Genomic DNA, 22,379 nt, shown 5'->3' on the forward strand with positions numbered 1-22,379 from the left:
CGCTGCCCAGGGGGGACAGGCACAGCAGTGAGGAAACACCCACATGCAATCAACAACAGCAAGCTCAGGACCCTTGTCCCTGCCCCTCCCCCAGTTACCGCTGCTGGCTCTTCCTCATCTGAACTGAAGGAACCCAGGCAGGAATCCCATCCCCAAACCTCCCTGCACAGCACGGAATGCTGGAATCTGGCTGCCGCTTCTGCACAGGATGGAGCCTCAGTCTTTCGCTTTATAGCATCATTTATGGCATGAACTAGGAACATAATGTGTTTACACAAACACGCGACAATTGTACATCAGCATCTTTACAATATTAAAGGAGTCATATACAAGTCTACAGGCATCGTACAAGGGGCAGTGCTGGCCAGGACGCCCCGCCCACCCAGCAGTTCTCTGCGGTTTCTCCAACCTGGGAAAGAGCCATCTCGGGAGGGGAGGGGAACTGTGTGTGACAAGGCAGGCGGTATCCATCTTTGGGCCTGTCATCTGAGAGGCAGCAGGTCTGTGAGGACCCCTCAGAGGCAGTCCTCGTTGGAATCCGGGGCCAAGAACCCAAGGTATGACTCTGTCCGGGTCTTACTGGCAAGCTAGTGTAACAGTCTAATTAAAATTCAGTGTGCACACGAGTGTGGGAAAATCAGAGTGGGGGACGGCTTCCTGAGCTGGGGACCCAGAGGATGCTGCTGACAGATGGGCCCCTTCACCGTGGGGCCCATTCCTGAGGTAAGGATGTGGTGTGGCCCCGTGGCTGGTCCTGATGGGGAGGTGACTTCTCTGGGAGCCCAGGTGTGCGCACGCACAGACAGGAATCGAAGGCCCTGGGCATTAGTTGGTCAGGTGGCTCTCAAGTGTGGCCTGTGCCCCAGGTGGCTCCAAAGCTATCCATCCCCCACGCCTGTACCACCCTCCTCCCAGCAGCCCCACCCCGTGGGAGCCCAGTTTCAGCCCCTGTGGCACTGCCATCCCTGCATCTGCTCCTAGAGCAGGAACCAGAAGTTTCCAAGCCTTGCTCTGCGGGCACCTGGGCCCGAGTGTCCGGCAGCTCTTCCACCCCCCATGCAGACATGCTGCATGTCCGACTGAGCTGAGCACCAGATAAAGAAGCATTGGTCCTTGTCGGCCTCTCTGACTGGTGCACTTACAGTTACTTCCGTCTTAAATACTGTAGAAAAATAAGCCATCTCTGACGCAAGGAGACCCACTGGAGTCTGCCGTGTGGTGAAGGATGGACAGCTCCTCGGCGTGCACCGGGGAGGCCTCTGCTGACCCTGCCTTGGCACATGTGGAGCCTCGAGGACCGGACTGGGAACTGAGGGGCCCAGACAACTGGTGGCCGAGTTCTCCCACCTCGGCATCTTTGGGTCACGTCAACAGTCCTTCAGTGGACATGCCTCCAGCATCCCACATTCTGTTGCCATGACACACGGGGCCTTGGGGCTCTCTGGGCAGGCTCTGGACCCTCCAGCCCCACCCTCAGTCTCATGGCCACCGCTAAGCAGGCATAGGCAGAACTCCCCAGCACTGTTTCCTGGGCCCTGGGGCGTCCCCAGGGCCCAAAGGCCTCAGGTGGGCACTGAGGCAGGGCCTAGTCCAGGGGCTCCTGCTTTATTCGGACAGCAGTGGGCGTGGGCTGCGGTCGCCGCTCCTCCCGGCAAAGCACATATTCACTGAACTGGGACGAGTCCACGCCACCCCCGCAGGACGCAGCCATGCTGAAACCCCTCTGGAACAGCCTCTCCAGGACCTGCCGGGGAAGAAACAGGGGTCAGTCCCGCCCAGCTGTAAGAGTCTGCCTGCCCTGCCTGGTGGGCAAATGGGCACTAGCCCAGGGCAAGCTACCTTCTCCTGTGAAGACATGTCTTGCTTGCTGACAGAAGTCCCTGCAGAACATCCAGCGGGGCAGCCACAGAAGGGACAGGGGCGGCCAGGCCCCAGGGCCCCTCAAACAGCCAAACCTGGATGGGCGACCACCCTGCTGCCCTCAGGGGTCCACAACCTTGATTGGGCCCCTCTCTCTCCAGACACATGGTCCCAGGTCCCCCCCCTCACTGAGGCCCCAGTAATAGAGACCCTGCTTCCCTGAGCTGCGAGTCCCAGATGGTTTGACGCCCGGGGGCCCATCAGCTCAAGGGAGCTTGGGGTGGAGAGCAGGCGTCCTCCTGATGTTTGCGTCTCTGCAGGTCTCCGTGTCCACGTGGGCGGGCTTGCGCCTCTGTGGGGGCAGGGCCTGGTCACTGTGTCTGACACCCGGGTCCTGCACCTAGCAAGTTCTGACGGACAGCTTGTGGAATTTTCCCCACAAAGTCCACTCTGCCCCAAGCCTGAAATAGGAGTCTGCTCTTGGGTCTGGAAGAGCTGATGGAAAATAGGCCTCCACTCCATGTGGGGCTTCCCAGCTCTTAGACCTATCTGGGGAAAGCCAGTCCAAACACGCACTGGGCGGTTGTTTGGGTGCTGGTGGCCCCGGGCAGCATGATGAGTAGGGGGGCTCCAGGCCGCCCCACTCTCAGCCTCTGACCTGCTGCTCCCACTGCCTGGGTTTAATTTGAATCCAAAGTCAGACTCTGGGTGTCAAATGAAGCACACTTTGTTGAAAATACTCTAGGCCATTTTTATAGAACATCCTTTCGGGAAAGAAAAAAAAAAAAAGCATAGATCAATTTTTTTAAGTCCATCCCCCAGGCGCCATCATTTAATTATGAGCGGGACATAAATTATGCATCGACACATTGTTTCCTTTTCTGTAAGATGGCACGGAAGGCCTCGCCATTGCCGGGACCGAGCCTCCCTCCATCTCCCTCTGCCGCCGGAGGGCGTCGGCGAGGCACGGGGGAGGCGGCGGCCGGCCGGCCCTCACCTGCACCGAGTTGAGCCGGCAGTAGCCGTTGAGCGGGAAGCGGATGACGTGCGTGGGGTCCTGGTTCCAGCCGGCGTTGACCGAGTTGCACATGACGTCCCCGGTCTCGGGGAAGACCTCCTCGATGAGCGCTTTCTCGCCGCTGAGCGCGATCCGCTCACCCAAGTCCGGCGTGACCCGCACCACCAGGCAGTCGCAGGCCCGGCTGCGGCGCCGCTGCGCCTGTTCCTGCTGCCAGCGCTCCAGCTCGCGCACCATGGGCTGCAGCTGGTAGTAGCGCGCCTCCTCGTACAGCAGGCTGAAGTCCTGTGGGCACGCGCACACGGCTGGGGGTGATGGGGATCTGCCGGGCCGGCTCCAGGGGGCCCCCCTCTCACACCCCGCACCCCCAGGGCACAGTGTGGTCTGGGATGGTTTGTCCCCATTGTAGGGATGGGGAAAACGAGTCTCGTCTGAATGTGTGCCCCCCCCAAAAAAGGTGTTGCCTCCATCCAGGCAGCGGCTGGTGTGCACCTGTCCCAAGACCCCATGAGCTCTTCCGTCTGGCCCCAAGCACTGGGGGTGGCTTCATCCCCCTGAAGCAGAGAGAAGCCTCTGGATAGACCCGGAGGCTAGGTTAGAGGAGCCAGAGGCTGTGCGGATGCCTGGAAACCTACTGATTTGTCAGCAAGGCACGGGGCAGCCCCGTCCTCACCTGCCCTGGAGGAGCTCACTGCGGGGCAGGGAGGCGAAACAGACCTGTCTGGGTTGGATTTTCGGCATCATTATCTACCAGACCTTCTCTGAGCCTCAGTTTCCTCATCTATAAAATGGATGTAAACACCCAGCTCAAAGACGGGGTGAAGCTTAAAGGACAAGATCGGCCCCTGCCCTTGCAGGCAGTGTGAGGAGGTGTCTGGGGGACACCCACCTCTCACGAGCAGCCCACTCCCGGGCTGGCGGGCTCGCCCCAACCACCCCTCAGGCCCTGATGATCAGACCACTGCCCCGGTCAAACACATGTCCGCCCACACCCACCCCAGCCCTGAGTAGCTGAGGACCCATGACCACACCACTCAGCTCAAGTCCGGCTGGTGAGCCTGAGGACCCCTGGGGGGAGTCAAGGAAGCCCAACCCCCAAAGCCGGGCCCACCCCACTGTCCCTAAGTCCGTTCCTCCTGCTGACTGACCCCAGCTTTCGGAGTCACCCCAGGGGAAGCCTCCCCAGGCCTGCTATCAGTCAAGAACCCATCCTGTGGACCTAGAGACTGTCTTACAGAGTGAAGTAAGTCAGAGAGAGAAAAACAAATATCGTATATTAACACATGTATGTGGAACCTAGAAAAATGGTACAGATGAGCCGGTCTGCAGGGTAGAAATAGAGACCCCAGATGTAGAGAACAAACGTATGGACACCGAGGGGGTAAAGTGGCGGGGGGGGGGGGGTAGGATGGTGGTGGGATGAATTGGGGGATTGGGATTGACATGTGTACACTAATATGTATAAAATAGGTAACTAATAAGAACGGCTGTATAAAAAATAAATAAAATGCAAACATTTAAAAGAACCCATCCTGTCCCTCCACAGGGGTTCCTCAGGGCACCATGCCGGGCCTCTGCTCTCATCCATGCAAGGTTCGAAATGATGTCTGCAAACCAACAACCCCACTTCCTTCCTCATAGCCCAGAACATCTCCCCCGGATGCCCCACCAGCTCTTCCACACAGGAGTGCGGTGCCACTCCCCCACAGCCTGTTCTACCCTGGGCCTCCGCACAGCCACTCAGGACTCAAGCTGCAGGCCAGAGGCACCCTCGAGAGCCCCCGACCCTCACCATCCACACCCGTGGCTCCTGCATCTTTTTCCTAAGCGTGAATCTAATCTACCAACTCTGTTCCACCTTCACTGCCTCTACCCCCCTGCTCCCCTGCGTATCCTTTTCCACACAACATATCTGACGGTCATGCCCCTACTCACAACCCCTCCACTGCATTCCGGGTAAAAAGCCAAACGCTGAGCCGGCCACCAAGGTCCTGACACCAAGCAGCAGCCTTCCTTCCTGCTCTTTCCTTCCCAGTTCATACGGTCCCAGGCTGCCACCCATCCAGCTCCCTGCCCTCCCCACCAAGGCCCTCACACCTGTCTGCCCCCGTTCCTCCGCCATCGCCCAGAGAAACAGCCCTGCCCCCAAACCCACCCGGGCCCGCTTTCCGCGTGGTTCACTCTCACAATGCTCTCTGCTTCTCTGTAGTGTTTGCCCCCGTGGAATTCAAGTGTTTTTTGGTTCATCGTCTGTCTTCCCACTAGACCGTAACCACTATGGGGACAGGACCCACGTCTGCCTTGTCTTTCACTGCATTTTCAGCCGGAGTTCGGCTGTTGGCACCCAGGAATTGAACTGAATGAGGGATGAAACAGCCCCAGGGCCACTGGGTCCTCTGGGTGCCGGCAGGAAGAAAGAAAGGAAGGACATTTGCTGGTTGGAGCTGGGGTAGCCCAGGCATGGGCTTCCTGCCTCCGGGATCCCCGTGCCGTGAGGGGCCCAGCACTGGAGGCAGGACTCTCAGAACCAGGTCGGCTGCCGCAGACAGGCTCGCCCGGAGACCTGGGGGCAACCTTTTGTTTAAGGGTGTTTGGACTGGATCAGTTTTCCCCCTGCCAAGTGCCTACGGGGAACAGATCTGGGAACCACTAACTCCTGTAACTCCGGCACACGACAGTCGTTCAACAAGACAAACATGAAACCGGGGTAAGCGCCACTGCCGCTGCTTAATTGTTGTTACACCCTGATAAATAAGCTAAAAATGTGAGAAAACAAAATTAGTTTAGGAAAACCGATTTAGCCCTCGGCTTCATCGTTTAAGTTTTTATGGTTGCCGTGACAACTGTGGGTCCATTTATGAAGTCACAGCCTACCCTGTGGAATGCCACCGCACAGGCAGTGTGCCGTGTAGCTGCCGTTTGCGGACTTACCTTGAAGTCATCTGGGAGCAGCAGTTTCGACGTCCGCAGGAAGCTCAGGACATAGCGGAAAATCTCCCCATCCCGGTCGATGAAATAATGTTGCTTCAAACTGTCCAGGACGATGGGCTCGGTGCCATTGAAGAGGCGGCTTATTCTGGGAGAGATGGGGGCGGAGATGTGGGAGGAAAGGGCGGGTCCACCTGCCCCACCCCGACTCCTTAGAGCTCGCCCTGCTGGAGGGGCGAGGGGCCTTACATGGTGACTCTGGGCTGCGCCAGGACTGAAAAGGATGTCTGCACACGCCAGCGGCAGCCGGGACACCAGCGCGGCAACCAGCACACGCACACGCCCCGCCTACACTCACAAGCCACAGCCAGGGAGAGGCACACCCAGCTCTGTACACCCGCCTGCCCGCTGACACAGGTCACAGGCCTGGAAAACTACAGCGAGACACAGACACAGCCACCCCGTCCCACGCACACAAACCCTTGCCGGACAGAACTGCCCAGAAAACCCCCACTGACCACCAGACACGCCAGCTCACGGCCGCCCGTCCAGTGAACACATGGAAACCAGCTGCCACGCTCCCGGGTCACACACATCCACCTCGCCCAACCTGCGTGAACGAGCAGTGGACAGGATACACCCGGGCGGCAGGCACGGCGTCACGTGGTCCCCTCGCTCACAACACACAAATCACAGGCAGACCCAGACACATCCCGGTGAGGGACACACCAGGCGGCACGGGTCCACCAGAGACACAGCTACGTACGCTCAACAGACGAACCACCCACAGCCCTGCGCTCAGGGAACGCCAGGGGAGAACAGAAGCAGGCACCGGGGACAGCACGTGTGTGTGCAGCTACAGTGCACGCACGTACACACACACGCACACACGCATACCCCAGTGTGGATGCTCCAATGCGTGCACGTGTGCTACAGCGTGTGCGCACTGGGGAGGGGACCGCGAGGGGAGGCCAGGTCCCAGCACTCCACCTTCTGAAGGGCAGTGGCTCTGACAGAAGCACAGGACCTGCAAGAGGCTCTCGGGGCGCCCTGATGCCTGGCCCTCTCCACTCCAGGGAGGAGGAACCAGGCCTCCCCACTTCCCAGGGCGGCAGGCTCTGGTTTGGCTAACTTCCCCTGCAGACCCCAGGCCCCGGTGGGGAGAGTTAGGATACCCCGAAGAGGGGTGGGGACAGCCAAGAGCTTGACTCGGGAACCGCAGGGAGGTCGGCGGCGTCTCCCCAGGGGCAGCATCTCCAGACATCCTTCGGCAGACAGGCAGGGCCACATACACGTCCCCAGCTGGACCCTGCACAGCCCGGGAGAAGGGTGGCCCCGACCTGGGCCCCAGGCCTTCCAGCCCAACCTGTACAAGCCGAGGCTTAGCACCCTCACTCTCTACCTGCACCGGCAAGACCTCCCGGGAAGGCTCCCCTCTCCCTCAGCAGCCCCCTCCGCAGGCCCTGCCCCACTCCTGCCACTGTGTGCCAGGGCAATGAGCTGGGGGGTCACGGCACCCAAAGCTCTCTCGGGGCCTCCCATCGACACCAGCCACTCTGGTGGCCTGGTACACTTCAGGCATTGGCCAGGAGGGTCTGCCCAGGGGTAGAGTGACTAGCCTGTTCTCACTCTGGGGACATGGCCCAGCGGGGCCATATAAAGGGCAAGGCTGCCTCGTAGAAGGGCATGAACAGGCCAGAGCCCATGGGGAGGTGCGGAGAGGCCCGAGCCTGTGGAGCCAGTGCTGCGGTCACCCAGACACAACTCACCTCAGAGCTCCAAAGGCCAAGGAGCCCTATCAACCCCCAGGCCTGATGACAATGATACTGGAGAACATAGCCCCGCTGCAAAGCTCTGTGGGCTCCAAGGCCTATTCCAGGCCTCAAACTCCCCAGGACCTAACCTCAGCAGAGCTTGGGCATCCAGATATCAGAATAAGGGCCACCCAGCAGCCCTGGAGACAGGCAGGACTGAGCGAGGCGCCAGGTGCCACGGGCAATCATCCGCAGACTGCTGAGGGACCCCACGTGGCACCAGCAGGAAGAAGTGAGAGCCATTTCCATAGGTGAGCCAGCAAGTGTGAAGCCTCAGCCTCCCTGCAGAATTTTCTCCACCCTCCCTGGCTGAGCTCAAGCTCTGTGTGCAGCAAGCAATGTTCCACGGCTGTTTGTGTTGCAAACCCTCCTGACATCAGGCTGTGAAGCTCCAGACCTGTTGGTCTAGAGGACTCCCAATCCACCACATTCCAGGGCTTCCTGGGTTCTAGGTTGTCTTCTGGGCCCAAGGCTAGAAGGCTCTCAATCTGCCTTATTTCAGGACTGGCTGGTTCTAGGTCTTTCCAGGTTCGGTGTCTCTTCACAGACTAAGGCCTTTCATGCCCTCAGGGTCTGAAGCTATCAAGGACGGGAGCAGCTTGAGGGAAGGTTAGTCACTTCAAAGGGAGCTTCCGACACGTGTGTGTGTGGGGGGGGGGGGGAGGGGGGGGGGTCTTAAGAGTCCATTGCCACCGCAGGCCACTCTCTGAGGGAGGCTGCAGGTTCGGGGTACCAACTTCAGAAGTCTTCCACAGAATAAGCTGGCCAGTTCTGACCCCAGCTGATAGGGGTTGTTTTCTTTTTCTTCTCTTTCTTCCCTTTTTTTTTTTTTTTTTTTTTTAAGCCTCAGCTCCAATTTCCTGCATGTTTCAGTGGCAGGTTTTATTAGTTCTAAAGTTCCTGGACATCTTAATTTGTTGCTTCCCACAGCGAGGATGAACGCAAGCGTGGGGCTACCATGGCAGGAGCTAAACGATGTTCCAGCAAGTGCGCTGGCAGACACAGGAGTCCACTCCCAGCCCCGGGCAGCTGGGCGGGGCCGGCTCTGGGCGAGGACCCGTTGGCGCTCCCTGCCTTGCCAAGAACCAGAAGCCCAGGCACAGCTCTGTGGGCACTGGGACCTGAGGGGCTGGGGGGGGCTCCCGGCATTGCCTAGGGTGGGACTTTGCTGACATCCAGAACCCCCTCCACCCGTGGTGACCTTAACACAATTCTCCATCTCCAGGTGACTTATACATCGGTGACCCTGGATGAGGGATTGATCTTTGTTTCCAGAATTAGTGAAAAACAGTTTTTTAATTTTAATAATTTACTCAAAGAAGGATGAGAGAGATCTGGGGGGCTCTGGCCAGCAGAGCTGCCCAACCCACTTCGCAGGCCTGGCCTGACCCACTGTCCTGACTGTCCTACAGGTCACACCGCCCTCCCCTGGCCTCTAGGCCAAAGCTTCAGGCCTGAGAAGCAGCTCTCCTGGGAGCCGGAAGCCAGCCCAGGAAAGAACGCAGACCGCCACCCCCTCTGGGCACACCCTGCTGGCCCGAGGGTCCCACAGGTCACGGGCCAGCAAGATGGCCCACCCCATGTCAGAGCAGGACAATGGCTGAGGATGGGCTGTGGGTCTGGGAGGGGAGGACCACCCCCTGCCCGCCCCGTTCCAGGCAGCAGCCTGGAGACAGAATGAGGAGGCCGTTCCCCGCAGGCCTGGGCCATGATTACTCCAGAAAGGCAAGTGTCTGATTTCAGGGAACACTCTTCAGAGACGTTGTGGGCAAGGGTTTTATGAATTTCACTCGCAAACGTCGTCAACCGATTAAGGGATGATCTATCTCAAACAAGGCGCGAATGCCGCGGAAGGCTAAATTGAAATTAAATAAGTAGAATCCATCTCCCATCCTCGACAGGGCTCTGCCAGAGAGTGCCAGGCCGACACGGCTGACGTGGCCTCCTGGATGCTGCCCCCTCCGAGACCCCCAGGTCACAAGTGCCCCAGGCCTAGCCTCCGTCTGCTGAGGGAGTGAAGCTCCCACCGTCACCTGCACCCAATTCCCCAAATTCTGAACCACACACTGCATCCACCTCTAGCACTCCGCCCTGGAGGGCACCACCCTGGCCTCCAACGAGCTCCCAAAGCCGTCACTTCCACACGCTATGAATCCTCCGCGCTCTGAGCAGCCACACCGGCGACGAGGCAGCCTGATCAGAAAGCTTCCCGGAGCCGATCCCCCTCGGTGTCTGGGGGATTAATTAACTCCGCTTTTTATTCTAAATGTCTAAAACAGAGGTGATGCCCTGCGGCCGTGGCCCTCCCGCCGCCAGCCCTCAGTGCACCAGGAGCAAGCAGTCCCAGGTTCAGCAAATAGCATACGGCATCATCTCCAGGAGATGCTCAGAGACCCGTCCCACCTCTGGCCAGCCCTGCTGTTATAGGCGGAAACCAAGTCTGCCCCCAGGAGAGAAATGCCTGAGAGGCAAGAGCAGGAGAGTCAGCAGTGTCCGGCGCCTCCCACAGATGAGTCCAGGAGTCAGGAGCACCGGGGAGCTGGGCAGAGTGTAAAGTTCCCTGTAGGGAGGGTCCTGGTCAGAGACGCTTTGCCCGCTGATGGCGGTATGTGGTTCATGCTCACCCACAGCTGTGGATATTCCCGGACATCATGGAATTCCTAGCCAGTCGCTGCAACCCCCCCAAATCCAAGGGAGCCTGCTTAGGGTCCAGCAGTGGCCACCCAAACAGGCAAAGATGACAAATTGCAGCTGCCCCTCACCCTTCCCCTTACGCTCTATCCCAAGGGTTAGACTCGGAAATAGGATGAACTATTTCTCCCCAGCATGACGCCAAGAAGTACGCAGCATTGCTCACGAATGGTCCCCTGCAAAGGCCAGGCTTGAGTCTCACTCAAGAGTAACCTGAAGGAACATGAGATTCCCCAGCCAGCTGCTGGCCAGCTGCAGGTGGGGCTGGCTCTGAAAAGTGGCCTCTGCCAGTGAGTCAGGAACTCCCCCTAACACTACCAATGCCACCAGCTCAGGGTCACAAGTCCCTGTGCAAAGCAGCCATTGACAGGGGCACTCAGCTTCCTGAACCCTAGTTCCCCAGGTCTAGGAGCAGGGGGGCCTTGGAGAGCCCTGCGTGTTGGCTGGTAGCAGGCTACAGATGCTGCCTGTCACCACTGCACGCCCCGGTGCCATGAGGGGCTCGGCTCTTACCTGGAGTCAGGGTACTTGGTGAGCGTGGCCAGGCTGCTGGTGTACATGTGGCCGCCCACGTCGATGTGCACAGGCGCGTTGGACTTAGTGAGCTGGGCTGGCAGTGGGATCCCCTGGGCGGCCAGGGGAGACACAGGCGACCGGGTGAGAGACAACCGAGACATGCTTCCTCCCTCCTAGAGATGGAAACAAGGCACAAAACAAGGGTTTCTCCACGACGGAGCTATGCACTCCTTTTATTGCCAATGTGATCACAGATCTAATCAGATCACTTCTGCCTTTGCCTGATCACATATTCAGCTGACAAATTGTGGCCACCACTGTAATTAAGTGTATTGCATCATTTTCTTCAAAGTACCAGAGGGAAAAAAGAAAGATGCTTATTAGCAATAAGAAATCAAGAAAAAAAAATTTTTTTCAAGGTGTCAGCCTCCAGGGGCATAAAACAAACTGCAAAATTCTAATTAAAGGTCGTGGGCTTATGTGTTAGATGTGAAATATCCCCTGACAAACGAATCACCAATTTGTGAATTGGGATTCAGGGGTTTTTGCAAGTTTGTCTCAGTAACGAGACACCTCTAAATTAGGGACTTCCTCAGCACCTAAGGCATTGAGTTTTATACATGTAGTAATTTTCACATCAAATTAAGAGCATTTTTGTTTCAAAAAAAAATACATATTCGTACGGCCAGTCAACAGCCATCTCTTGAATGCCACAGCTGTGGCTGCCAGCTGCGAGGAAGGGCAGCCAGTGAGCCGGCGCTTGGGAAGACGGCAAAGAGGAGGACACCAGCCCTTGACCCAGCCCACCCTGCTGGCTCTCACCGCGGGGCCAGTGCTGCCGTGGGCGTGAAGCGAGGACCCGCTCGGCCGCTCCTTGCGGTGAGGCATCTAGGCTTCCATCGCTGCCCAGAGTATCTGTGGGAAGCACCAACACAACCAGACAGGACTTACTCCTTAGTGGTCCTGGGCGCCGTGTCTCCCAGTCAAAGATGCTTACAATCGTCCTTTATGAACATGCGTCCCAGGACCCCATGCCCTACCACACTGCCCGCGACTATCCTGTCCCCACACCCCAAAGCAAGCCTCCGGGCCATAGGAGATTACTTACACACACACACACACACACACACACACACACACACAAACACACACACACACTCACACATGTGTTTTCAGGGCAGCTCCATGTCTGCTAATTCAGCTAATGACAGTACTGAAACATATGCTCACCATTATTGCCCCCAAAATGTTTCAGAACAAATCTGATTTTCTTGGTATTTTGGTTTTGAGACACGTTACCAAGCATGTCTCCTCTTACTTCAGAGAGAACCCTGAGAACCACAGCTCAGAGAGGATCCCCCCCACCCTCCATGGGCTGCGGAGCCCCAGGACTTCTTTGAACACCATCCCTGCAGTGTTAAGATGCAGTTTGCAACTGGCTGGACACAGAGAAGCCAGGGAAGAGCGAAAGTCACTTAGGAAGCCACCGCTCCCCCTGTGGCTCCTGAGAGAAGAAAACTTCTCTTTGTTTGCCCAGCCTGTACCTCTGCAGTTTCTCCCCAGACCCCGGGAATGGTCTTGTCTGTGCCTAACATATTCCAGGTCCCTTTGGGATCACAGCCCCAAGGCATTGGAGAAAGCTGGCCAGAAGGAGACAGCAGCTCAGCTAATGAACTCTCTCCTGCCTCTCCTCTCAGCCGCAACCACCTGAAATAAGCCTGTCCCACAGTCTCTAGAAGCTGTCTGAGAACACTTGCAGGTCCTATGCAGGAGAGCTGGAGGAGAGCAGGTTTAAGCAGACCCCTTCCACTGACCCGGGGCTGGGGGAGACGTGCACAGTGACTATCAACACCCCCCCGCCCCCACTGGCTTCCATATACCTAAACCTGGACTTATCCGTTGCAGGTTTAACCCGAACCTCTCTCAAGGATTGACTTTGTGCCTTGAAATTCAACATCCAGTTTTAATACATGAACCAAGGTCCAATGAGAATCAAATCCTGCAAGTTTAAGCCGGGCCACTCTCCCAGGATTTGTCCTGCCCTCGGTGTCCTGGCAAGTCCTCTGACAGGAAACCGGTGGGGGGTGGCTATTAGCAGACAGTCATGTTTAACTTCTAGCTGTCCAGGGTCTGCTGCTTTGGGCATTCCTAAGTTCCCGCAAGCTTCAAAAAGAAAACCAGGTCATTTATCTCAAGGAAGTTCTGAGAAACCAAAACATATCTCAGGAATGGGCTATCCTGCCCTGGGAGGCTCTGCTAGGGAGGAGTCAGAAGGAAAGCCACACTGAGGATAAACTGTGCTGGAAGGAATTCCGATGGAACGTCTATCAAAGCAGACTGCACAATGCCGGCCCTACTGCCAGGACACTACTCAGAAGTGACATTTAACACCAAGTACCCATCACAAAAGCTGCTCCATCCTGTTCTCACCCAGACTTTTCCATCGCAAGCACCACCTGATGTTCATGGCACACCAGAAACTCACCATTGGAAGCCCCAGGCTGTACGCCTTGCCGCCAGCCTCCACTGCTCCCTCCGACAAACGCATCTGTGCTGGACAACGACCCTTTCCCCGAGACCACTGCCAAGGTCAGAAGCATAAAGTGGGTGCAGGAAGAGACAAGTTCATTCCGCCAGCACCGGCATCAAACCCACGACCAGCCCCAGCTCGCCACGCCCCTCCCGAGGCTCAGCCAAACCGCCTGTTGCAGGGGCCTCGGCGGTAGTGTGCTGCACGGCCCGCGGGTTTCCAAACTGGCTGGGTACTGACCCGCTTCTCCAAGCTGCGGCGGGAGCCCGGGGTCCCGCGCCCGCCCGCCACCGAGCCCCGCCCGCCCGAGCAGAGGGAAGCGAGCAGAATGCCCCGCTCATTTACACACAAAATGATTTTGTGTCCCATTGTGCTCGCAGTTGTTCAGCTCTCCGGGGGTGATTAAACTGGCTGAGCTGCGGCAGCTTGAGACGATTTCACTAAATCGCTTCTTCATGAAGTCGCTTCTTTGCTAAGCTGTTATTTTAACCATAAAAGGTAAACAGAAGGCGGCTCGAGAACTCCCTTCAGGTCTGCGCCCAGGGCGCCAGCCCCGGGCAAGAGGGCCAGGGGCCTGCAGAATTGTCCAGGGGGCGGGCCGGAAGGGAGGCAGGCGGGCCACCTGGCGCGCGCCAGCCCGGCCGCGGAGCCCGCCGGCCGGTGTGAACTTCGTTCGGGGCGGCCGGAGCCGGCTGGGTGCAGGCCGGCGGCGCCGCGGGCGGCGGTGGCCGCGGCACCCAAAGCGCCTGGCAGGACCGCGAGGGTGTGCGGCACGGGCGGGGCGGAAGACAAAGTTAAATCAAGAGGCAGATACTTAGAGACCACAGATGGGAAGCTCGCCTAATTAAGGACGTAAAAGCGCTTTTGTTCTCAAAGTTTATTGTTGCCGGGATTTAAAAAAAAATTAATTGAAACTAATGCTGTTATTCACTCGTGCACTTAAATTCCTTCATGCACATTTGAGACGCAGAGTGAAAACTTGAAGCTGATCTTTCTGCAGCCGGAGGTGGGGGGCGCGGGAGGACTGAAACGCGCTCCAGCTACGGGGGAGGGGGGCTGTTTGAGAGTGTGCCGGTGCGCGCGTCCAGGTCAGGGGGTACCGGCGGGAATCGGGGATCCGGAGGCGGCGATCGCATCTCCGCGCGGCCCGCCTGGGGCTCCAGATCCCGCGCGCTTGGGACGACCACCAGACCGCCAGCCCCTCCCGCTCCGTTTCGGACTCGCGGGTGGGCGTCAGAGGACACACATCTGTCCCGTTGGAGACTTTTTCTCTCTCTGATTTGGACACCAAGCCGGGCCCAGTCAGCCGAAGCCCCGGCTGCGTGAGCTGGGTTCTGACCCCGGAAACACGCCGGCCCTGCAGGGCGCTCGGCCCGGCACTGAGGCCCGAGTGCCGGGACGTGAACACCCCCTCACCCCCACCTCCCCGTGCGGTAGGAAGCTCGGTGCCCGCCCGCGTGGGGAGGGTCCACCCGGGGCCAGGGCCGGCCCACGTGGGCAGTCCCCCCCCTACCGCACCAGGCCTTTGTGCTGGGTGCCCCCGTGCCGCCAGCCCCCGCCGCCCTGCACCGGGACAAAGCAGCCGCCCCTCCCACGTCCGAATCACGGCCGGGAGACTTTCTGGGTATCGCAGCCACTTTAGGGACAGGGGTGCGCGTCGCTGAGCGGTGGCCGCCCGCGCGAGGCTTACCTCGGAGCCGGAGCGGCGGATCGGACTCGGGCGCAGCCCCCGCCCCGCGCAGCCGCTGGTCTCGGGCGCCGGGCGCAGCCTCGCCGCCTCTGCTTGCTGCGCGGGTCGCTCCGGTCTCGTCCTGGAGTTACTTTCTCTCTCGCCCCCAACCCTCCCCCCACCCACCCCTCCCGCCCCGGCCCCCGCTTCGCGCGGCCCCTCGCGGCGCGGCGCGCCGGGGCCTCCCCTCCCCGCCCTCCCCTCGCCTCCTCCCCTCCTCGCGGCCGCCGCCGCCGCCTCCTCTTCGCGCCGCTCTCCGGCTGCCCTCCCGCCGCTCCCACCTCCTCTCCTCCCTCCTCTCTCTCCAGCGGCCTTCCCCGATTGCTGGCGAGAAAGCCAGCCCCCCACCTTAGCCCGTAGCCCGTGTCCCGTCGCGGCCGAGCCCGGACGCAAAGGGCAGCGATCCGGCTCCAAATTACCCAGCGCTGCGAGCGCGAGCGGGAGCGCGCGGCGACTCCTGGCTCGGGGCTCGGCTGCGCCGCGGGGCAGAGGATTAGAGTCGCAATTAGCTCCGCGCGCCCGCGCCTGCCGCGCTCGGCGACAAAAACGCGCCGTTTCCCTTCCTTCAGCCGGGCGATCACCACCCGCCTCCCCCGGAGTCCGCGCCTTCCCGCCGGGGCCTCCGCCAGGACCCTCCCGGGAGTGGTGCGCCCAGGTCCCCGCGCCCTCCGCCGCCCAGCCCCCCGCCGGCCAGCCACGCGGCGCCCGGGCCTCCTCCGGGCTCGGGAGGGGGCGGGGGAGAAGCTGATTTTAATCATTGTCATTTCATCTGATGTAATATTTCCCCGGGCGCTTTCAGCTGGGCATAAATTTTCGGCTCCCAAATAAGTAACACAGGGCACGTTTCTCACATTTCTTGACTCCTCGGTTACAAAGAGGAGAGCAGCCGCCGCCGCGGCGCCCGAGGGTAGGGGCGGGACTTGGGAAGAAACTGGGCTGCGAGTCGGCCGGGGCTGCAGAGGAGCCGGGGGCCGGTGCCGCCCCTCCCCCTCCCCGGCCTTCCTCCCCGGGTCTCTGCCCCGGCTGCCCCTCTACCGGGGAGCAGCGCCGCCCGTGACGTCTGCGGACACGCGGTCGGCCACCACGGGGGAGGGGCGCACGGGGGGTGCCCGGCCGGCCCCCCGCCGCCAGACGCGCCATTTCCTTTACGCGCGCGGCGCGATGGAGACGTCTACCGCCAAGACTCCCCGCGGCGCTGAGGCCTGCGCCCGGGGCGTCCCTCCTGGTCCTCGAGTCGGCTGCCCCTTCCTCCTCCTCTTCTACCTCCTCCTCCCCTTCCTCTTTCTCCTGTTTCCCTTGCGCCCCGCCCGTCCCCCCTCCTCCTCCTGGACCATTTCCCGGCTCCTAGGAAACGGAGCGCGGAGCCTCCGGTGCACTGCGCCCGGCCTGCACTGCGCCCCCGTCCGGCTCCGGGGACGCCCGGGCCAGAGCCAGGCTCGAGCTGGAGGACCGGTGCGCTCCGGCCGGGAACGGCGCGGGGGCCCCCACCCCGAGCTCCAGCCGGACCTGGACGCCCTCTAGCGGCTTCACTCACGGGAGGGGCGCTGGTGAAAAGAGGACAAGGTGGGGGCCTGCCTCCCTTGACCAGGAGACCTCGCGCGTGGAAAGAGGGCCCGCACCGCCGTACTGTAACTTCTCCACGCGGGAATAAGGAGGAACTTTCCTCCTAAGGGAAGGTTTTATTTATTTATTTACTTTAGAGCTCGAACTACAGGAGAAGGGGGAAATTTTCTCATTAAAGTTACATCCCTGCAGTTAGTTCAATTACTTGATATATGCAGAAGATGTTGTTAATTTATAGATTTAAATAGCTTACAAAGATGCCGCAGGCCCCATCAGTTAATTTCCTTAATTTATGGATTCTTAGCAGCTCCTTGAAGAGAAAGGGGCCCTGGAAGTAGGTCAGGGATCTGTGCAGCGGCTCCCGCACGGCCCATGGGCTGCCCACTCAGCTCCCCACGCCCTGGCGCCCCCGGGCTTTTGGCTCCCAGCTCGAGCCTGACAGCACCACTGTCTGCTCTCCACATCTCGGCCAGGCCCAGCAGATCTGCTTTGCTCCTTGGTGACTGCCCCAGTCTCTCCAGGGCTACTCAAGGCCAAGGAGCAGCAAAGCTCCCATCTACACCCACCCCACCCGGCACAGCTGAAGGGTTGGGCCCAAATAAGAAGTGAAACAAGTATCCAAATACTTTGATCTCCTGTGTCCTCCCTTAAATGCTGGCTGGGATCACAAATGGAGAAAGGCGTGTGTGGATACCCCAAATTTCTTCAGGGAAAGAAACTTCCCCCTTCTCAAGCCTTGGAGTGCTTGGGGGTGGGGGCGGGGAAGAGGGAGGCATGAGGAAGAATGCTCCAGGCTCCCATTGAGCAGAGACCCACTGAAAACTTGCTTGTCATGGGGCCACCCCTGTGACCCCATCGCCCCTCACCCCTCTCCCCTCACCCGGTAGGTGCCTGCTAGAGCTTCTTTGTTTTGTGTTCAATATGGATGAATATATACATATAAATTAATACTTAGATCGGTATAAACTAAACTGTTTTAGGAAGCCACATGGCGATGTGATTAGTATTGGTATTCATGATTTAACATTTCTTTTCCCACTAGATGAAGTTTCTAAGATTTGCAAGGTACATGTCAAGGACGGGTGTATAAATGGATTTTTATTTATTCACAACTCCAAGACTAATTGCTTCTCTTTGCCTCAAGGCCATGAGATTGGTTTTAATATGACACTTCAAAAGTATTCATGGAACTACAGAGATACTAAGTGTCATTGTTTAAGAGACAAATCTCACTGTGGTACTGGTGACCCTGCAAAGAGGATGTTCCATTTCATTTTAAATTCCTCGATGTTTTTTTAAGAGTTTCACTTTATACCAACTATATTAAAAATGCACAATTTAATTGAAACAAGAACTGACCATTTTGAAAGACCTTTATTTCCTTAATACTGCTGGGAACTTTGTTTTCATATTCCTGACTCCTTTTATTAAAGAGCTGAACTTTATACGTGTCATTAGGAAGAGTAAGTTTGGGCCATAATTGATTCTCAAGTGTTTTCAAAGTTCCCGGCTAAATGTCAACCATCTTTTACATTGAGAGACTTGGACGTGGGCTGTGATAGGCATTTAACGATCTGTGGTATATAATGCAGTGGTGAGGTTTTGTTTTTTTTAATTGAAGATGTATAATTAGGACTGAAAACATACTGAAACATCTTGTGAGTTTCATTACTATAGTCCAAGAGATGAAATTGGATGTGAGTCTAATCAGAATGGAACTTGCTTTAGCAGTAGATTTGACTGGCACTTGATCCATTATGGTTCACATATTTTAAAAAGTGGGTTCAAACCTGAGCTTGCTTTGAGGCTGCTTTGCACGAGCTCACATGAAGCTGACGTGGGTCAGGCCCTGCATCAAGGTGTTGTGGACAAGACCTCAGTCTCTGGATGTTTCAAAGCGGCTTCCGGTGTGACTGTATTTTGTTGTTGCTGTGTGCAGACTATATTTTAAGATCAAGACCTTAATGAGAAGATGAGGTCCCAAAGTCTGCTGAACTCAACCTTCTCAGGAAGTCTGTGACCAGATAGCAGATGTACAGACTGCGACACAGCTGCTGCCCTCCGAGAGGGGAGAGTGTGAGGGTAGGGGGATGGGGAGAGGCTGGGGTGTTAGGGCTGTCTGCTCCGCCACCCCCAGGCTCGCTGGGGTGAAAGCCAGGCCCTCCCAGGTCTGCGCCCACCTCCAGACGCAGAGATGGCCCCTGACCAGGCTAGGACAGAGCCAGCCTGGCCCAGAGATCACAGTCTGACATCCGCTTGGCCTCTGCCTCCATTCCAGGAATCCCCCAGTCTTCCCTGTAGGACCCCAGTGAATCTGGAAACTAAAGGGAGTGATAAAATGTGGGACTGTTAGCACCGCGCCCTGCAAACAGGGCCTCCCGCCTGTCAGCCAGGTGACCGGCTCCCTGGAGAGCGGCGGTCCAAACCTGACTGAGGGATGGCAGGTGGGGGCCAACTGCCTGTCCTTGAAGTTAATAAAACAAGACCAGCCGGCTCTCACGGAGCTCTGCTCAGTCCCCAGCACTATGCTCAGTGGGATTTCTGGTTTCTGATGGGAGGGAAAGCAGGGCCTGTCTCCAGGGGCTACAGACCACCCCCTCCCTCTTGCCTTCTGCCTGCAGCCCAGGTATGCTGCTCAGAACCAAACCAACCTGCCCTCCCCGGGAGCCAGCATCAGGGTGACAGCAATGAGACAAGACTGAGATCTCCTGACCAGCACTCCTAACATGGTGGTGGCCTGTGGATGACCTCTGGGGGACCAGGGCCCCCTCCCCCAACTTGATCAATATTCTACATCTGAGCCTTCTTCCCAAGAGAAGTTTCAGCACGTCTACCAGATTTTCAGAGTCTGTGTGAGTTTGGGTGCAAGTAACAAAACCTACCTCACAATGGGCTTCATGATAAGGAAGGTGGATTCTTTTGCATAATGGCAAGTGGGAGGCAGAGTGGTCCTGGAGTCCGTTCAGAGACTCAGCGGAGGAGTCAAGGACCCAGGCTCTCTCCACTTTCCCCTGCCACCCTCTGCATGTTCTCCTGTCCTTACGCCAGGTCCTCTCTGGTCTCAAGATGTTGTGGCTCAAACCTTGCTAGCTCCCTGGACATGCCTGGAGACCAGGGAAGTGATCCGGTGGCCCTCACAGCCCTCTTTGGCACACCACTGGCCAACTTGCAAGCCAGTCCCGGGGAAAGCGTGGACCAATCAGGTCTAGCCCTGGCCTGTGAGGGGCTGGGGTTGCTGCCCTGGGCCGTGGGGTGGAAGGTAGACCCTGGGCACAGTCAGGATCTGACTTGGGGGAAGGAGGAGAGGATGGGCTTCGTGCTGGGGGCCCCAAAGGTGAAGAGCTGTTGACCAGAACCCTGAGCTGGAAGGAAGGTAGAAGCTCAACAGGAAAGAGAGTCCCCAAACCCCAAAGGGCACCTCCAGAGAGGCTGCAACAGAGGTGATGCTCCAGATCCTTCTAGGGTCCCGGGAGACCCCTGACCTGGCAGAGTATGGCTGCCCTCAGGCAACCAAGCCAGGCCACTGACCCCAGGCCCTCTGACCTCCTCACCTCTGGCTTCTTCTCAGGGCTCCTTGTCTCGAGCTGCGTCAGTGAAGTCCCAAGGTCCTCCCAGCAGCCCTTCAAGGTATGGAGACGAGGCTGCTCCCTGCAAATCACCTGGCGTTCATCAGGGCAATCAACACGTGCTGCTCTCCCCATGCAACACACAGAAAAGAATTCCAGAAAGGTGAGGCTATTGCAGTTGCTGGGGGCCGGTGAGGCCCTCTCTGGGGTCCTCCAGGTCTCTCAGTCAATGTCAGGCTGCCTCGGATCCCTGGGAGGACAGCCTTCAATACCAAGTCCTGTCCCTGAATGACTGTGTGGCTGCCACTCTGGCTGCAGGTGACCATCTTAGTGGCCCTGGGGTCACAGGACTAGGGGCCCTGCAGATGCATTTACATGGGCCTGAGGGAAAGCAGGAGTTGAGACAGTGTGGCAGCCTTTGATCAGTCATCAACCCTGCCCAGGGCTCCTTCCTCTGGCCAAAGGTCCGTACACTGCCCCTCTTCCGTGTCACAGGCAATTCATTTTGCCTTGGGCCTAGGCTTTAGGGAGACAGTCTACGCGTGGCATGAACTTGGAAGTCTGCGTACAACTGGGTGACCTTGGGTTTCATCTCGCAGAGTCCCAGTATCCTCCCGTGTGACGTGAGAATGGTAATGACGAGGAGCCGATGCCCTCGCTGGGGGGATTCACGGTGAGAGCAGATGCAGAGAACTCGGCCCAGGCCAGTGTGAGAGCTCTTGGAAGGGTGATGGTTGCTTCCTTCCAACTGACCTTCCTAGAATCTCTGGTGGGGCTGTAGTTACACCCCCGGATCCTACTCCAGGTGCTGCTGGCCCGACACCCACCTACCGGAGACACGCAGAAGCTGGGGAAGATGAGAGAGACGGAGGCCCCTTGACTCCAAGATTTGGGGGGTGAAACCTTGTGATTGTATAATTAAGACAAACATGTAGACGTTAAAGGGGAGAATGTAAAAGTTGCCTAACGTTTAAAGATAAAACACAAAACTTCAGAGAAATCTCATGCTTGCTTTGGGCCATGCCTCTGGGGTGGGGCTAGGAAGTGTCCTCAGGCTCCTCTGAGCTCAGGGCGCTTGGGGGTGGATGGAATCACAGGTTGGGACCCAGGGGGCAAAGAGGAGCCCCAGAGGCCAACAAGGGTCTGCTGATAAATTCTTCTCATTTTTCAAACTGTGAAACTCTTTACTGTCTTTTTAAAAGTAATTTTAAGTTTCAGTAAACACTGCATGATCATTGTAAAACACACACACACACACACACACACACACACACAGTGAAATGTACAAAGGAGAAACAAAAATTGGTTTCTCCTTCCCCGAGAGCATTGAGTCAGTAATTTGGTGTTTGTCCAGCCATTCGTCTTCCTGTTCATGTACACACACAGAGACACAATTACACAGACTAGCACAGATATGCACACACGTACACACACTCAAGGACACACAAACACAATCACAAACACACAGCCACAGATACACACACAGTTGCGCAGAGACACGCACACGGATATGCAGGTACACACACGATCACATGCTCGTGGCAAACACAACGGGACATGCAGCACGCACACACACGTAATGTTGCACAGGCACAGATACACATGGAGCCTCATGGAACCACAGACACGTCGTGTGCACACCGTCCAAGCAGGTATGCAAACATGCACATGTGCACGTGGTTTTTAAACGATGGCATCAAACTACCCATACTAATCCGAGTCTGTCTTCCCCCTTCTGTGTATTTCAAACTATAGAAAATAATCTAACAAATATCTATACACTCACCACCCAGGCATGGCAAATATTAACAGCTCAAATATTTGCTTCAGATTCCTATTTAAAAATCAGATGAAACGATACAGACCAGTCAAAACCCCTCCCTTCTTCCCCCACCCTGTAATTGCCACCCAGAAGTTGCCACATTCCTGCGTACCTTTTTATACGTTTTGTGACACACGAATGTATTCATAAACAATGATGACATTTGTGTCTGCTTTAAACTTTCGCATAACTGGTATCCAACGGGTGCCTCCTCTTGCATTGGGTCTTTTGATGCGTTTGCTGAAAACAGTGGTTTCTGGCCACTGTGGTGTCAGAGGTAAGGAACGGCCCCACCTCCAGCTCCCACCTCCCAGCAGGCTGCTTTTGGAAGAGGTGTTTGGA

The 22,379-nt window shown here is 57.4% G+C and overlaps 1 protein-coding gene and 1 long non-coding RNA gene across 5 annotated transcripts; one reads left to right on the top strand and one right to left on the bottom strand.

Annotated features, from left to right (window-relative positions):
- Window positions 1-222: 222 nt before the first annotated feature.
- KCTD15 (potassium channel tetramerization domain containing 15) lies at window positions 223-15,186 on the bottom strand. Of its 4 annotated transcripts, none has more exons than XM_032613562.1 (7): window positions 15,048-15,186; window positions 13,313-13,408; window positions 11,650-11,742; window positions 10,825-11,000; window positions 5,810-5,954; window positions 2,858-3,163; window positions 223-1,744 (listed from the first exon to the last, which is right to left on the bottom strand). In XM_032613562.1, exons 3-7 carry the CDS (start codon window positions 11,713-11,715, stop codon window positions 1,586-1,588), a joined length of 852 nt encoding a protein of 283 aa, XP_032469453.1. In that variant the 5' UTR covers window positions 11,716-11,742; window positions 13,313-13,408; window positions 15,048-15,186; the 3' UTR covers window positions 223-1,585. The 4 variants fall into 4 exon arrangements, with proteins under 4 accessions (XP_032469453.1, XP_032469454.1, XP_032469455.1 ...); XM_032613563.1 differs by lacking the exon at window positions 15,048-15,186 and adding an exon at window positions 13,707-13,799; XM_032613565.1 differs by lacking the exon at window positions 223-1,744 and adding an exon at window positions 1,752-2,212.
- A 197-nt stretch (window positions 15,187-15,383) lies between these two features.
- Window positions 15,384-22,364, top strand: LOC116744180. The gene is made up of 4 exons (XR_004346981.1): window positions 15,384-18,731; window positions 19,271-19,501; window positions 20,218-20,378; window positions 20,815-22,364. It is a non-coding gene; the product is annotated as an uncharacterized LOC116744180 (long non-coding RNA).
- The last annotated feature ends 15 nt before the right edge of the window (window positions 22,365-22,379 follow it).

The sequence above is a fragment of the Phocoena sinus genome, chromosome 19, assembly GCF_008692025.1.
Source record: "Phocoena sinus isolate mPhoSin1 chromosome 19, mPhoSin1.pri, whole genome shotgun sequence".
NCBI lineage: Eukaryota > Metazoa > Chordata > Mammalia > Artiodactyla > Phocoenidae > Phocoena > Phocoena sinus.